Source organism: Oryzias latipes, chromosome 5 (assembly GCF_002234675.1).
Source record: "Oryzias latipes chromosome 5, ASM223467v1".
Lineage (NCBI taxonomy): Eukaryota > Metazoa > Chordata > Actinopteri > Beloniformes > Adrianichthyidae > Oryzias > Oryzias latipes.
The window spans coordinates 27,408,504-27,425,185 of record NC_019863.2 but is presented as its reverse complement, the minus strand read 5'-3'; the positions used below and the strand labels follow the sequence as shown (position 1 = coordinate 27,425,185).

Sequence of the window (16,682 nt, the reverse complement as noted above, 5' to 3'; positions counted from 1 at the left end):
TTTCTAATGATCTACTGGCTCTCTGCAGAAACTGTGTCATAGAAACAACACGTATTTTTATTTTTGCTAAAAAACAGCATAGTTGTAACTACAAATTCTGCTGGGATTGCCTAAAAATGGATCAAAATATGATCGGAGTGGGTCTTCAAATAATTCATTTCTTTCCTTTTTTGTTATTAAAACTTATTTTGTGTATTTGATATGAAAGACAGCTTGTATCAGTCTTTGAATTACATCTTTATTGTTGAACAGTATTCATACTTACAAAAAAGAAGCATTACAGTTCACATCTCTACACAGAAGCCTTTTTTTAACTCTCATCTTGTTTCTCTGAGGTGATTTTCTATCTCATCTGAAAGGCCACAATCGATTCACGATAATAATTAAACAAGTCTCTAGTGACTTAAATGGACCGCGTTGAGCAGTATTTCCCAAAAAACGTCTAACATCAAGAAAGAACGGTTCTGCAGAACCCTGCAAACATCATCTAAAATTGTCCTTTTTTTATAAAATTGTACAAAAGGGACTGTTTATCCTCTGTAAGGATAAAGAAACTCAATCCTGCTGAGTTTAAAAGTTTAAATTTCATTTTAAAACGATCTCTTCTATAGACTGAAGGGTTGAATCACAAACATCTAACCAGTACAGATGTTGAACGCGAGGCAGAAGTGAGTTGTGTGGGGTTTATATATTTACAGTAACGTTGGAGCACTTTGGTCAAACTGTCCTGCTTTTATTCTCAGGAGTTTAGATTGTTAGAGGAGTCCCAACACTGGAGGAGGAGTCACTCGCGACCTCCTCCCAGGAGCTGAAGCATGAAGCTGAAAAGGTAGATGACGTCCAGGTAGAGGCTGAGGGTGGCAAAGATGTACTCCTCTGGGCTTATGCTGTATCGTTTGTTCCCTAAAAGCAGCTGGGTGTCAAACGCCAAGAACTGCAGGGAAAAAAGGAGAGCAAATGAGTTGGAAAAGTTGAAATGAGGATAAATCTCCAGGAAATGCTAAAAACATCTTACTAGAGTGAAGAGGATGGCTCCTATCACAGCATAGATGGCATGTAACCAGGGAACCTGTGGAAGAAGGTGAAACGTATTACAAAACCCTGTTGGAAAACGGTCGGCTATTTTAGGGGAGAAAGAATACTGCAAGATAATCTGCAGGGCTAATCCTCTCACTGATGCATGTCTGAGCAGCACCTGAGGCAATAAGCTGCAGCTGCTGATTAGGTCTTCATTCCAGATACCTATTTTGGTCTCCTTCTAGAAGAAGTGAAACTCACATATCCAAAAGGGACGACTATGGAGATGGTGATGGCGCACAGAAGCATAGCCATGCACATAGAGAAAAGGACTCCCTGGTAGGACGTGACATCAATCTGGAGGAGGAACAGGAGACTTGAGTTTGTAGATGAGGAGCTTTTCAGAGAAATGTTAGGAAAGTCTGCTCACTTTGCTCTGGAAGCTGAAGATGGTGACGGAGAGACAAACCAGAGTTGTGATTCCCAGACATAGGATCACCGACTTGGTGTTGTAAAAGCTGCAGAGGGCACAATCATAGACATTTAATGGAGTTTTAAAACAGGTATAATCACAATTAATGCTTTTGCTTCTCACCTGGACACGAACCCCATCATGAAGGCCATGCTTAGAGTCTGTGAGGCATCGAGCACCGTTAGACGAATGAGAAAGAGACTTTTGAAAATGTTTTCTTTTGCGGAATACTCACAAAGAGAAGCAGCAAAAGGGCATTCCAGGGAAATTTCCTCCTGTTCAGCAAAAACATGAGTGCATTTGTCATAATCATCATCAAGACTTGAACGTCTTTGCTGCGCAGTTTAGAAACGGATTTTACCTGAGGTCTCCGCAGCAGGAGAGCATGATGTAGGTGACAAGAAACATCACGCTAAAACATAACAAAGATAAAGTTAACAGGTGAAACGTTGAGATGACAAAACAAGGTGAGATGGTTTTACTTACTAGGACATCATGTACAAGTTTGGATGAGTTTGAATGTAAAACCTCACGGGGGCACTGAAACCGACAGAAACAAGATCCCGTTAATTATGGAGTTTTATTACAAGTGGAGGACACAGAGAATGATGCTGTTACCAAAATGTGAAGAGACTAACGATCCCGACTGTGACGGACAGCTGGAGCATGAGGATGGCATACACCTGCAGGAGGACAGGAGGTGAGTCTCAGATAACCGTGTTCCTCTACACCACATGTGTCAAACTCAAGGCCCGGGGGCCAAATGTGGCCCGCCATGTCATTTTATGTGGCCCGCGAGAGCATTAAAGTTTTTAATTTCTTAAAATAAAAATAGGTGTGTATTTATTCATATCTAGGGGGAATTGGACTTGAAATATCTGATTGGGCAACTATACATTAGGACTTAAACACTGTCCATATAACCTAACCTGACAGAATCAATTTAAAAGGATTTATGCTACAGTAACAAGCAAACACATGTTTTCTATGCAACAGCAATGGTCAATTTAAGAAGTTACAATAAAATATTTAACATTAAGGAGTAGTTACATTTATTTTTCATTACATTTAGTTACATGTATAAGTTTTATCTGGCCCTTTGAGGACAACCACTATCCTGATGTGGCCCTCGGTGAAAATGAGTTTGACCCCCCCCTGCTCTACACCCTCTTTCATCTGCGTTTTGTACCTTTCTGATGAAAGTCCTCCTGATGGTCTTGTCGTCCCAGGCGAACTGGGCCTCCATTTCGCCATAACCTGCAAATATGAGCAAGTCAATCCTCCTTAAAGCCTGCTCTATGTCTGTGAGCATTACAATGATAGTTTCAGACTTGATCTTTAAACTTAAAAATGGTTTTCTTTACCTGCTGTTGCCTCCTGATAGCTCGGAGGTTCGATGTCGTCGCCTACCTGCCGAGACAGAAGGACATTTGGACATACAATCACAACAAAGTCACATTTTTGTTTGCCGGAAAATTAGAGTTAAAATCCCTTTAAAGATAATAAAATGTTGATTTTGTCTAACTGCACTGGTTTTAGGAAGAGTTCAACTAAATTCTACTTTGAAAAATGCAAGAAAGTCTCATTGATTTGAGGCAAAACGTTCAATATTTTTCCTCTCCAGACACAGATTATGAATTTTAAAAGGTTTTACTTTATTTTTAGGTTCCCTTACCAATGAGAAAGTCAACTTTTTGTTTTAATTGAGTTCACAGTGGGTGGTAGATTGGTTAAAGGCATTTGCAATGTTTTATCCCCTTCATTAACTGAAAATAATGTGCTCAAATATTGACATAATTCTCCATTTTAACTTCTTCCATCAGCAGCTGTCACCTCTAACATGACTAAAGTTGAATTCTGGATTAGATGATTCAGGTGTACCTCTTTAAATAACCAGTATTTTAGATCAAAGTTAATAATTTAAACAGGATGTGTGTTTGTTTTCACACAGAGCAAGGATTTGCTCTTTCCAGTGGAACTAACACGGCTGAAAATGAAAAGCATACCTTTCCCTTTTTCATGGTGGTCCCTTCTTGCTCCTGTGTTGCAGATGTGAAGGAGGCCTTCCTTCCTTCTGCTGCCAAACTGCTGTTAAATCCACCAAACCTGCGGGCTCCTCAGCGCCTGTGCTCAGTGTTTTGGTGCCGGTTGTTTGTGGAGGAGTTGGTTGCTCTGATTTTGTGTGCGGATTACACTGGAGCTTTATAGGCCTCCACTTGGTTAATCTCTTTCTAACCCTGATCCCACAACACCCCTGAGATTGGACTAATGAGGTCGCTCTGGCAACGTCCAGCGAGCCGCAGAACACTGAGATGATGTTGGACTATACCACTGCCGTCGTGAAACGGGGGCTCCCACCACCCACATCCCTATTCTGCAGAGCTTCCTCACAGTTTCAGGACACTTAATCATTCTGCTGCTCTGCAGATCAACTGATGGGACTTACATTGCTGAATTACATATGCATTACCTAACAACTTAAGTCCACTGTTGGCAAAACAGAAATTATGGGCTTTTTAATTAGAAAGGGAATTGTTTGTACGATAACATTTTTTAAAATAAAAAAATAATAACAATCCATATAAACATCATACTTTTAGCTATTTATTTGTGTGTTTTACTTATGTTGGCAGTCCGGTACAAGGGATTTTGAGTTTAATGCTGATACCTTGCAAATACAAATTTTGCATTTTTCCTGTTTAATGAGAAAAAAAACATTTTTTGTAGAACAAAAACAGGTAAACAAGGCATGCAGGTAAACAATAGCATCACTCTTTTATGTAAGAGTCACCTTAAATAACTGACACCTAAGACTGAAAGCCAGTTAAGATAATTATCATACTCACTTGAAGATTTACCAGAACTTACCTTTGATCTGCTTATAATTGTCTTTGACAGACTAATCACTGCTTTACTGACCACTAAATTAGGGTTAAAACTAAGTAGAAGAATTTGTGGAAACTGGATCCTTAATAATCTGGTAGGCTGAACACTTTTGCAACGGTCAAGTCCTATGTTGATAGTTAAATAAACAATTAACATGATTAACAAATGTTAATACTTCAATATTTAGAAGCAAATTTCCTTTTTGGAGATAAAAAAATAACTTTCAAAGTCAACTCTTCTATTGACCACTAGATGGCGACATAGACAAAACAATGAGGCAGCAAACCTCATCAGCCCTTGTGCTGTCCAATGCACTTATCCACCTTTGTCATGGAAGGAATAACACGTCAATGGTCTTGACCCCATAGGATAGCACAAGGGTTAGACACCTCTCAGGAACTTTCATCGTCTCCAGTGGATGAGATGAACTCCTGAAGGCAGAAACAATATGTTGTACTTTTATGCATTTATGATTTAAGTTTTAATTTTCAAAATTCACGTTAACCTTATTCTTACATGAAACAATAAACTACAGCAAAGTCCTACACACTTTCTTCATTAATTTAGCAGTGATCCAAACTGTTCAACTGCAGCAGTTAGTGAAAATCTGCAGTTTTAAGCAACATTTTAAAACCCCATCTATCAACTGTTTACACCTTCAGATTTGCATCCACTAAACAGTTCCATTTATTGTTCGGCACAGAGCAATTTATATTTTCACCCATGGGAAACTTATTTTCTTTAGATCTTTGTTTGTGGCCCACGTTCAAATTTCTACTGCCTGGCAGACCTTTATCTTGAAATCAGTATAGGTATGTGGCCCTCAGCACTTTTTAAAAGCTATATGTACGATTTCTTGATTGTAATTGGCTGATTTACGTTAAAAGCCTTTGTGAACCTGTGGCTACAACCTTTAAATCAGAAATTCACACTAACTTTGGTAAAAATGTTTTTTGATTTATTTCTGTTTAAAGTAAAGAGATGAAAAAAAAGCAGTTAATGTTATTGTAGAATTCAAAGAATGCAGATTTTCACACATTTTCATCTCACCAACCTGGCCCTCTTTGCCAAAAGTTTGGACACCCCAATATAGGCCAAAATGCGTACCTGCATTTTCTGTCTTGGCCAATAGGGGGCAAAGGGACACTCCTGTTTAACAGAAATTATAGTGGCACACAATGTGGGACACAGGTAAAAAAGATGAACTAAATAGTAGATTATTTCATTAGACTGCGTGTCCAAAAGTTTTCAGAAACTTACTGAGGCCAGACAATTACGTCCTGTAAAGTTTTCCAGGTAGTTTTTGATTTTTCAAGCTGTTTTAACAGTGTATTTGAAAGAAAAGGGCAGCTCTGTGGAGATTGGAAATGTAAACAGGTTTCTCAAAATAGCAGTTCAGCAATTAACCTGTCGGCCAATTTCTTAAAGGGGAGAGATGATGTTTTTAGAAACTGCTCCAAAACATTTCAGCAGCAACGAGTTTCCAAGGCTTTTTAACCCTTGTGCTATCTCAGATGAGCCCACGCTTACATTGACGTGTTCTCCCTACCATGATAAAGGTGGATAAAGGTGGAAAGATTTCATGTAATCCATGGACACCAGTGAGGTTCACAAATCATTGAGGAAAAAGGGTTCAGTGCACTGTCTAGTGGGTCTAGATGACCCAACTCCCAATGTTAAAGTGCCTAGGATAGCACAAGGGTTACAGCAGACTGGACTGACATCAGCAGGACTGGCTTCTCCTTTTGCTTTCTCTGAACCAATCCAAATGGCCTAAAAACATTTGCATCTGAATTAGCCTCTATTTAATACCCAGCCCAATCTTTCAACAACACATTTGGATATATGATTACTGAACGAAAATGCATTCTGGCTGTCCTGTCTGTTGCTTTTTTTACCACCTTATGTTTCTAAGAACTCAACATTACATGCTTGCAAGCATCTTTTCTTTTTTCTCAAATAATTAATTCCCAAATGGCTTCCACACCTGAAGCCTGATTGGCTCATTGCCTCTGTTGCTAGGATACTGATCCATGGTAAGTCTCAGCACCACAGCAGAGAAGGAAAATGAAGGATGAGCAGAAGCAGGAATGCTATAGATAGAACATGTTTTAATAGTGGCACTCTATATCGTAACTGTAAACATTTACAATATGTACAGAAGAGGATGCTGTCAGTTTACAATACACTTTTTAAACCTCTATTTACAGAAAAAAATCTTGGAGCACGTAGTTGCAGCCTTTAGAGCAGCTTATTGAATATGATACAACACAGTAATTCATTTTACATATTCAACAATCTGCAAGCTAGCAAGAGTACAAACTAGGAACAATATGTACAAAATATACAACAGAACATCTTTACAAATAGCCATTCAAGCATGGTCTAAAATGACCAATAATTTTGCCATGATCACTGTGTACAAACACAATTCAACTCATTTCTCAAAAATATGAAACACAAATCAATCACAAATGGGTGATTTGAATAAAGATTTCCCACATGGTAACATGGTATTAAAATAGCTTATGTCCTTTCATCAGGGCAAACACAAACTGCTGTTAGACATGTTAGAAATGACTATTGCTGAATACACTTTATATAGATTTAAGAGGTTTCTCAGTGTATAAAAGGTGCATTTACATTTGCAGCAAGAATTTACAGTAGAAAGTCTTTAATAGTAATTGTTCTTCTGATTTTGGATGAGTTTGTGCTTCCTTCTGGTTAGCTTTGCGGGCTGGAATGAGGGGACAAAGTCCAGTGAGGAACGACAGGCCTTCTCTTATTTTGTTTTTTTGGTCTTCTGCGAAGTTGGTTCATTCAAACTCTGGCAGGAAAAGGTGGGGGTGATTGGACAGTCAAAAAATACAAATAAAACCTTTTGAGCGGTCCAAATGGAAGCAACTGGAGGAAAGTCTTTCAGTTCTGGAGACCCCGTCTCTAGGCTCATCTTTCTGTGCCCAAGTTCTGATATTGTCCCGATCTGCCAGCATTCAGGCTTAAAACGGCGCCCGCAACGATGGACTGTCATCCATAGGTCAGCGTGCTGAACGATTCCTCACTTAGTATTCTCAAATCAGGGGTCAATGCGGAAGGCTAGAAGCTTGTCTGAATGTTGGTTGTTCAGGGTGCGCAGGTCCGGCAGACGCAGCAGCAGCTTTGGGAAGAGGGTGCTGTCCTCAGGCCTCCGGCTGCTGATGAGAGAGCGTAGGGCTTTTATGAGATTCTCCTGCAGCTGCTCCACTGCTGCCACCTCTGCAATACCTGAACGGTCTGAAGAAAAGAAAAAAAAAGGAGAAAATGAGGTTAGGAGAGATAAAACTTGTTGTCCGACTCTGGACGTGTGTGCAAATGTTTCCATCTTACCTGCAGACACCAGCACAACAGCCATGAAAAGGGCCATCTCATCTGGCTCCAAACCCAAAGATCCCAACTTCTCGCTGAAGTCAAACATGGCGTCAAGTAGAGAGCCCATTCCAAGAGCCCTCAGTGATGCTAGTGAGTACGTCTGTCCATTGAGAAAGGTTACTGTCCTCTCCTTGGGGTCAAACAGTGAACAGAACCTGACCATAAGAACCTGTAGACAAATCAGGATCAGGTCAGAAACATTTTGAAGGAAAAAACTTCTTCAGAGATCCACAAACAAGTTCTGATCGCCCGGATGTACCTGGAAGGTGCCGGATTTAAGCAGCATGACCTGATCATGCTGGCTGAGGTTTTGGAAGCCCGGTATGCTCTTTGCAAACTCCACCACTTCTTTAACGGCAGGAGTGAAGCACTGTGAGAAGGACTCCCACACCTCCTGGCTGGAGCGGCTGGCGGGAGCAACGGGACAGGAATTCAGAGGACATGCCTGGAAAGGAAGAAAATAGATGATGTCTTAGTCCTAACATTCATGTGGTGCATTTGTTTTCAGGGCAGGTAAAGGACGACTCACCAGTACTTTGGCTCCTCCGTTTAGCTTCCAGGGACAGGAGTTTTGGTTTTGGAAGTCACTGGCAGGGAAGCTGTTCTGACTGGTGGCATAGGTGTGGGGCGATTGGTTTCTGTTCATGGGGCATTGATTGTGATTGGAGGTGAAAATGTAATTGTCCACATTGGCATTGGTAGAGCTTCCATTGCTGCAGGGCACCATGGTGACATTGGTAGGGACGTGGTAGTTTGTTGGCAGGTTGGCCTGCTTCACCTGAATTGGTGCGTTTGAACGGTTGGTTTCCTGCACCGTGGAGTTCTGGAAACATTGATGAGGAGGACTGAGGTTGCTGTTACCAGCAGCCATCTTGATGGGCTTCTCGTCGCTGCTGTAAGACGGCAAAATGGATCCAGCTCCATTGTTGGCCTGGTTCTGTGGGCTGCTGGGGGCATCGCTGTTAGGGGACACCTCCATCTCCACAGAGGATGACTCACTCAGGCTATTCATGTAGCTCTGCATCTCATCCAGGAGTCTTTGCTTCTCCCGTTTGGGAATTCGCCCAAAACGGACAGCTGAGGAGAACAACAAGCAGCGCGGTTAGCATTTCACTCGCGCAGCTCACATCACAGGTAGCTCCGTAAACCATCAAAGCAGGGTGACAATCCTTAAAGATCCATCCTGAATCTGATAATCAAATAGTAATCTCTGTGTGTGTTACTAACACTGCCCCAGCTGTTTCCATCACAGAGCAGATTCTAAAACCTTCATCTCATCTTCTCATTGGTCTTTCCGATCCTCCCTTCCTTCTTTTTTCAATTCTGCACCTCTACTGGCAGTCCTATTTATAGGATGGTGAATGCTACCCCCCTCCCTCACTTTTTCTCCTGCTTTCTGCCTTTCAGTTCAACTCTTCCTTTCTCTATGGAAGTAGGTCACTGGGTTGGCAGTATTCAAGCCGGTGTCATTAGAAAAGTAAAATTGTGTTGGATAAAGAGAGGAGAAGCAGGTGCAGCAGCAGAAAACTCAGACGTTTAAAAGTGGGAAAACAGGACAGAAAATCCATCCAGCACCATTCCCCCTGCGGTTTAATCAATGGTTTTGAGTAAAACTGAAGAAAAACGTTAACAACTTTCATTTCTATTTTTGAGCTTTTGATTCCGTTGTGTTCCAAACTATTTCTGGAATGTGATGATGTAGCAGAACATTTGTCACTTCCATTCACGCTGGCTTTTTTGGGTCAGCCAAAAATGTTTGCTCCAGAAAAGTAAACATGATTTATTATCACCCAGTTTAGCAATAACCCAGGAGATTCAAAGCCTGCGGGTGAAACAGCGCAGAACGTTAGTTTAGCTGTGCTGATGCTCCTTTTTTTTTATTCTACAGGCGAGCCGATGAAGGTTCTATGATTAACAAGACGGAATAAAATTATCCTGCAAATTACACCTCGAGAAGGCTTAAGATCTGGGTAATCACGAAGGGTAATCAACAACTCTGTGCCCCAATTTCCAAAAATAACCTGTGTTTTTCCCTGTTTCATAATGACTGATGACAAGTGGGACTCTCAAGCTCCAATTACCATAAATCAGACGGCTAAGAAAGAGAGAACATAAAGGAGAACATAGACTGGGAAATATGAAACTCCAGGTATAGGAGGAGGACCAGGGTGGTAGTTTTAGACCAAAATCCAAAGATTTAAAACAAAACATACATATCTGTGTTTTAGTGATGCTACGGCATAAAATCAACATGTCAATTAGATGTTTATGATGTTCATCCTAGTTTCATATTTTCCAAAGTAAATATGATCTGTAAGGTTGTTAACGGCATCTCACCATCTCTGGACATTCCCACGGAGAGGCACTTCTTGAAGCGACAGTGTTGGCACCGGTTCCGGTTCATGCGCATGATGAGACAGTTTTCATTCTTCACGCACATCTTATAGTGGATGTTCTGCTGAATGCTCCGTCTGAAAAAACCCTGCAGAGAGAGAGAGAGAGAGCAGACGGCTTTCAAAAAGCTCTTTTGTGGCCGTGCGTCTGGATACTTATGGAAAACAAAGACCCGCCGGATCGTTTTCCTGCTCTCACCTTGCAGCCTTCACAGGCATGAACACCATAATGAAAGCCGGAGGCGATGTCCCCACACACCTTACACAAAAGCACCATACCTCCAGTCTCTGTTGAACAGACACATATCCATTATCAGACTCAGACTTGTATTCATTTACTGCAAACAAACAGATATTGTGGAGGAGGAAAGCCAATACTTACTGGTGAATGTGCCGGTGAAACCACAGGACCTTTTAGCCACTGTTGGGTGGTTGTAGGTTGACGATGATACCGTTGTTATCTGAGCAACTTGAGCACTGCTTACTTCAGGAAACTGAAAAACCATTTTTGGGGAGATGGATCCTCCCTGATGTTCGCCGCTATGTTTCAGGGCTCCGATCTCCTGAAAGGCAACACCCTCTGGAGATGAGGGCTGCGAGTGGGAGGACGGCGACTGGGTCTGGTATCCACTTGAGGGGCTGCCAGGACTCGGACTGGCACTTCCAGATGAGCCGGCGTACAAGATAACACCTCCTGGAGAAACAGAGATGAGGAGAAGCTCAGTTTCCCCATCATAATCTGGGTCACTGTTCTCATGCGCAGTGTAGGTGAGAGTTGAGCAATGCTCCACTTTGATGCACTGAACTTACTTGGCAGACTTTCACTGCACAAGCACACCCTGTTTGGACAGCTGAAATTTGACCTAATAAATAATTTAGCAAAAAATAACCATGTCACAGCTCTCCAGCAGCGACACCGCTGACCTGAATATTTGTCTGGAACATGAACGAGCGTTAACTTTGATAATTAAATACCTGAATACAAGGAACGGGAGTTGCTGTGGCAGCTTCCTGCAACACCTGACAAACAGCATTATTGTAAGCTGTGAATAATCGGAAAAGGAATGCAACAAGAGAACAATCTTGATAAATGCCCCGCATCTGCTGGAGAATGGTGAAATAATACTCGAATCTGAAACTGCAGTCATGAAAAGGAGGTGACCTCTATGCCATGTGCTGGCCCATAAACGTCACATCATCGACAAAGAAACAGCTGAGGGGGGGAAAAAACCTTTTCTGCTGTGTAAAATCTGTCAATAAATCACAAATACATTCACTTGTAATATCAGGGAGAAGCTATAAACAGCTCTTTGTTCAGGGACGTCACATCACATCGGAAATGCCCTATTACCCCCTAGCTCACCCCCTCCCACGCCCTTTGTTTTGCAGACACTGTTCCTCCCCGCAAGATAAAAGACGGCTCCTCACGTGCAGCCCAGTCCTTTCTACACTCCCTTCTCCTCCCCCTTCCTAACTCCTCCTCCCTTTCTCCCTCCCTCCCTCCCCAATTTGGCTCTGGGCATGCGGACTCGTCTATCTGCAAGCCACCTGACCAGGAGCTCACATGGACTCTTGACACAGTTCCCGCCTGCCTCACAAGGCTCTTTGCGCAGTCCCGTGCAGAAAACAGCAGCAGGGGAAAATAAAGAGAGCAAGGGCAGATCACGTTTGAAATGGAGGAGGCAAATAATGCCGTGACTGCAGACCCGCAGAGAAGTCGGCACGGCAACTGATGCCTTCCTTCCAAAGCCTCCACAAACGGCACATGCCTCTATATCAGCAAATGCTTTCACATGTGCACGTTTTAGTGCACAGGAGGGAGGGATGCAGGGCAACACAGCACGAACATGGTGATGCAAATCTGTCCCTTTATTTTGTTTAGTTGTACCGAGTTCCAAATGAAGATGTACTAAAGAAAATTCATCCAGAATTTGAACAATTTATGATTCAAAAATGCTCATTAAAAAAAAAGGGAATTGCAACTGATCAGATATTCTGTACCACTTCCCTCAACATGTTCTTCCAGTCAAGGTTAAAAACAAAACAGAGCAAATTTATCTCTGAACCATCAGCAGTGCCCTTAAGATATTTGGTCTGCGCACGTTTTCTCTTAAAGGCTCTTGAACTGGATGATAAAAGGCTCTGTCGCCTCTCCTTGACAAAGCAGGTGCAGCACAGTTGAGTGCCTCCCTAATTCCAACACTCACACGTGTCAACGCCGACTTTAAGGCACTTCTGGCTTCACGCCTCGTGTTTGAGCTCCATTACCTACCTATGTGCTTTTCGGCCTGATGTGTGAGTGAAAAAAGCTTTCCAGACTTCTGGGTGGAGGCAAAGCCTCCCTACGCACATGCCCTGCATTCCCATGCCCTCCCCTCCTGCGCTAAAGCGTTACAGATCCTCATGCCGTTTTACTTCTCCAGCAATCGGGCCTGAACCAGGCACAGGTAACTCCATGTGACCCGTAGGAGGACGGACGGTCATGTTTTCTCCATAAACACTCCTCCTTTCTTTAGACCTCTCCTACTCCCCTCCTCATGTGTGTTCCCTCCCACCCCTGCACAGTCATGTTTGGTAGCCAAACTGAGAAAACATTTGGTCCCATGTTATGTCTGAAGAGAGAGACGCCCCCCTCTAAACTTCACTTATCCCACCCCATTTCATGTGAATGTTTACAAGTGTGTTGATGCTCACTCCACGTGAATCCTAACGTGTGGGTGTTCATGGGAGAGACAAGTATGTTTACTTATGTCTAGTTCTTAGTGAACCCCCCCATGAATCTGGTTCTGCTGAATAGCTGCTCCATTCCCGATCAGCACAAGGAACTTCCTAATAGTTCTTATTGTTCCAATAGAAACTATTTCACTATTCTGATTTTTTATTTAATTTTAATTGCATTAAAGTTATTTAAATTGGTTAAAATGTCGATTACAGATTGTTGGGATCTATGTGGAATTCTCGTAAATGAGTTTACATTCTTTGTAAAGTGTCTGAGGTGATGTCTATTTGTTGGTTTGTACAAAAAATCTTTAAGTTTCATTTCTTCAAGCTCAACCGCGTCATCCCTGAGCAGGTTTTCAAGTATGGGTTCATCTGAACTCTTGTTTGGAGTTCATACGATCACGATGCTGACATATAAAACAAAAAGCAGGTTAGACTTGATCCCAGACTCAGACCAACTGTGAAACCTGCTCCGACCTGAATGTGGTGTCATGTTCCTTCCTGTTTTAATGAACTTGTGATGCATTTGCTGTTAGTTTACACTTCTGAGAGCTACAAGGCATCCCTGCCTCAAGCATTTGAAAAATTTCATGAGAAATGTGTCAAGAGGACATTTTTGAAACATTTGAATCATAGTTTCATCATAGTTTCCACTGCACCCTTTTGGGTTTGGTTGACAAAACATGTTTAATATTTAACCAGCAAACAAAAGCTAATGTTTGACGCCCATAGCATGTATGGATCATTAATACAGATACCATGGTGATTATTTAAATATATTTGTTTTTCATTTGGCTGATGCAACTCCAAATGTACGCAGCCACACGGGAGAAAGAGGGCATCTGTAAGTACAGGGTCACATGTTTAAAACATGTGTGACCTCCACCAACATTCAGCTTTATTTCCAGTAAATTAACCTAAAAACTGTCAATTAACGTGTACAACTATTTCACAAACAAGCAATCTGCCTTTAGTTGTCTTCCAGTTAATTGGTGTGAATTATTTATCATCAAAAATTAATGAAAAATAAAAAAAAATCAAAAACAGTCAAATTGACCAAACTTGAATGAATCAAACTTAGAAAATGTCATTAATGCCTGTCCAAAGTCTGTATTGTTTTTCTGCACACAGTCAGTGGAACTGCCTCCACGTGCGCATTTCAGGGTTAACGTGTCATAAATGTGGCTCGTGTCGAAAATAAATATTTCATCCTTCCAATCAAAGATGGGAGAAAGACAGTTAAACCCCTTTGACCCACTGACCAGTCACCGTGAGGAATCCCCGTGTGTGCGCGCACGCGCAGGGGGTTAGTCATGCGCGGCACGTGTAAACCGAGGCTGCATCCACGTGCGGTGAGCTAGAGGCGGAGCGGCTGCGTATTGAAAATCAGCCGCATGATTTGCAGTATTACGAGCGTTTCCGCCCCGAAGAGCGCGCAGGGCGGGGCGAGCGCGCGCGGCGGTTACATCTGCTTCAGTCCGGGGCTTTGTCGTGTCTGACATGACTGTTTGTTCCAAACGTGACTTTGACGTTAAGAAGTTTTTTCCCCCTCATAATTTGAGTTTAAAACCCACCACTTTTTCTGAGCAAAAATCAGTCCACTCATGCGCAGTTCTCCTCCACAGCATCATATGCCAATGAATGACCTGCCCATTCATCATCTCCTCTCGGCACATTCAATTTCAAGAACAGGAAGTTCCTCTGACATGGAAAAAAATGGCAACAGATCTGTTTTGACCCGGTGTGGCCGATATTTGCTCCCACGCAGTTTATTTCTCGCGTGCGGAGGAGGTGGGAAAACAGCCAGAAACAATTCAAGCAAAGCGAGAGAACAACACAGAAAATTGAAAAGAAAAACCTTACATACATCAAACTTTATTGTGGCTCTAATGCGTCCACTTACTGGAACATCATGTAATTTCATTTCCTAACATGATAGGTCAGCCAAATATTGTAGGACAGAACGTGATGCTTGGAGTTTCACGTGAGCTATTTGATGAAAAAACGGCGCAAAACTAGAGGAGAGGACTTCCCCATCATTCCAAATCCTCTGCTGATCCCAACGCTCCCAGCAGCAGAGAAAGGACCAACAGGAAACATTCTGTTCCAAAACATGATTCAAAAACTAAAGTTTGCTCAAATCTAAGTCTAAACCTAAATACCCAAATGTATCTGATTTTGCATTTTAATTGCACCTTAATGTTTACAAATATAGTAAAAGTATAGTAGAAGCAGTTACTCACCACCAGGACTGTTGTCCATGTTCCTCAGTGGTTTCTGTTCTTTGCGTAAAAATTGCGCGTTCACTGCTGCACGTTCTGCCGCTACTTGCTTCTCAAGAGTTTGGTTGAAACAGGTGAAAGAGTCATGAACCTCAAAGGTGCCTGAAGAGGATCCCAAAGCTTACAGTGAACGGAGTGTTCACGACGCATGAGGTTCAACCCCCAGGAAAAAGCGAGAAAGGCGCACAAAGAAAAGCAGATCCCGGATGATCCAGGTGGGTCTCCGCAGGTCTGCTGCCTCTAAAGCGTCACTCTGGGATGTCAGGCTGTGTTGGGGGTTTCTCTCGGTCCCCGTCGCATTGAGCTATCTCTATACAGTCACTATGAAAGCAGCATCAGAGTAAAGTGGTTTGAACCCTCCCCGCTCATCAATAAGACGCCCGGCACGTTTTCAGAAGCCTGAGAAATGTGACCATTTTTTCCTGCGCGCTCTTTAAGTGTCGCTTGTTTGTTGATGTGGATCACACACACACGCATACACGCACATACACACTCTTGTCACGCTCACTGAAAACATCTGACACCCCCCCCCCACCTCCCTCGTCCTCACGCCCCCAGTCTTTTTACTGTGTCTCACTCGCTCATTGGCTCGGAGTCCCGCGTGGAGACAGCCCGTTCGACATTGGAACGCTGTTAAAGCTTTGCTGCATGTGCGCGCTGCATGTGAGCTCGCGCTGCCCTACTGACACACATTTTATGTTAATGAAGGGAGAGGGGCGGGAGGAAGGGAATGGAGAAGGGCGAGAAGTATCACTCCGTTCATTATTTTACGATTCTCAGATTAAAAAAAAGCCAAACACGAGGCAGCACGCGGAGATCATTCTCTGACGAATCAATGAAGACCCACGTCAGGTAAAATTCTCACGTACACAGGGTGCAGCTCCACAATTACTTTGATTTCATCAACAACAGGCATTTGTTCAATTTATTTAGAATACTTAATCCATAATCCTTTCTTATTTATAATTGATCTTAATTGTTATATTTGCCAATAAATCTGTATGTTTTACTTGTGGCAAATGGAGAAGGGTCTTCAAACTATCAACCTCTGTATATTTTAAACTATTGTGGAGAATAAATCATTTACCATAGAAAAAGTATTACACTTGAAGTTTATGTTATTGAGCAAGAAGTATACTTTTTTGTTAAAGGTTTGTTGAAGCGATTTCAGCTGTTCTCAGCAGAATTTTCTTATCTTTAATATATTTGAAACATTTGATAAATTATTAATATATAAAAAACAGTTGCTCGTTTTTTGCACTTCAACAAGAGGTTTAAAAGAACCAAAACACCAGTAGCTAAACTGAGATTATTATGGTAAATAACACTTTTTACATAAAGTTCTTCCACAAGCTCAGCATTATTGACCAAAATTCAGCTTTTTGAACCAGTTATTCAGATATTTTAGACATTTTATTAGCATTGTCCAAATTATTTTTACTTTTCTAAAGTTCCTAAAGCCATTTTAGCATCTACCCTTTAGGAAATTAAATAAGTTTAAAA

General features: G+C 42.0%; 2 protein-coding genes across 2 annotated transcripts; both read right to left on the bottom strand.

The window, feature by feature from the left end:
• Positions 1 to 218: 218 nt before the first annotated feature.
• On the bottom strand, positions 219 to 3,663 carry LOC101164304 (protein lifeguard 2-like). Its single transcript, XM_011475472.3, has 12 exons — positions 3,496 to 3,663; positions 2,854 to 2,899; positions 2,679 to 2,746; positions 2,108 to 2,172; positions 1,976 to 2,029; positions 1,851 to 1,901; positions 1,725 to 1,764; positions 1,613 to 1,650; positions 1,448 to 1,535; positions 1,279 to 1,374; positions 1,016 to 1,069; positions 219 to 934 (listed from the first exon to the last, which is right to left on the bottom strand). Exons 1-12 carry the CDS (start codon positions 3,508 to 3,510, stop codon positions 785 to 787), a joined length of 765 nt encoding a protein of 254 aa, XP_011473774.2. The 5' UTR covers positions 3,511 to 3,663; the 3' UTR covers positions 219 to 784.
• A 2,803-nt stretch (positions 3,664 to 6,466) lies between these two features.
• On the bottom strand, positions 6,467 to 15,689 carry LOC101174341 (nuclear receptor subfamily 1 group D member 1). The gene is made up of 8 exons (XM_004069129.4): positions 15,141 to 15,689; positions 10,559 to 10,870; positions 10,376 to 10,464; positions 10,121 to 10,265; positions 8,313 to 8,860; positions 8,043 to 8,228; positions 7,742 to 7,952; positions 6,467 to 7,648 (listed from the first exon to the last, which is right to left on the bottom strand). The coding sequence occupies exons 1-8, from the start codon at positions 15,157 to 15,159 to the stop codon at positions 7,452 to 7,454; spliced, it is 1,707 nt and encodes a 568-aa protein (XP_004069177.1). The 5' UTR covers positions 15,160 to 15,689; the 3' UTR covers positions 6,467 to 7,451.
• Between the last annotated feature and the right edge of the window lie 993 nt (positions 15,690 to 16,682).

Bases quoted from the DNA above. Each gene is read 5' to 3' on its own strand.
- LOC101174341 (XM_004069129.4), bottom strand. The intron at 10,465-10,558 runs GTAAGTATTGGC...TCTGTTCAACAG, and splicing joins TTTCACCGGCACATTCACCA to AGACTGGAGGTATGGTGCTT. The intron at 8,229-8,312 runs GTGAGTCGTCCT...CTTCCTTTCCAG, and splicing joins ACGGAGGAGCCAAAGTACTG to GCATGTCCTCTGAATTCCTG.
- LOC101164304 (XM_011475472.3), bottom strand. The intron at 1,902-1,975 runs GTAAGTAAAACC...GTTATGTTTTAG, and splicing joins AACTTGTACATGATGTCCTA to CGTGATGTTTCTTGTCACCT. The intron at 1,375-1,447 runs GTGAGCAGACTT...TTCCTCCTCCAG, and splicing joins TCTTCAGCTTCCAGAGCAAA to ATTGATGTCACGTCCTACCA.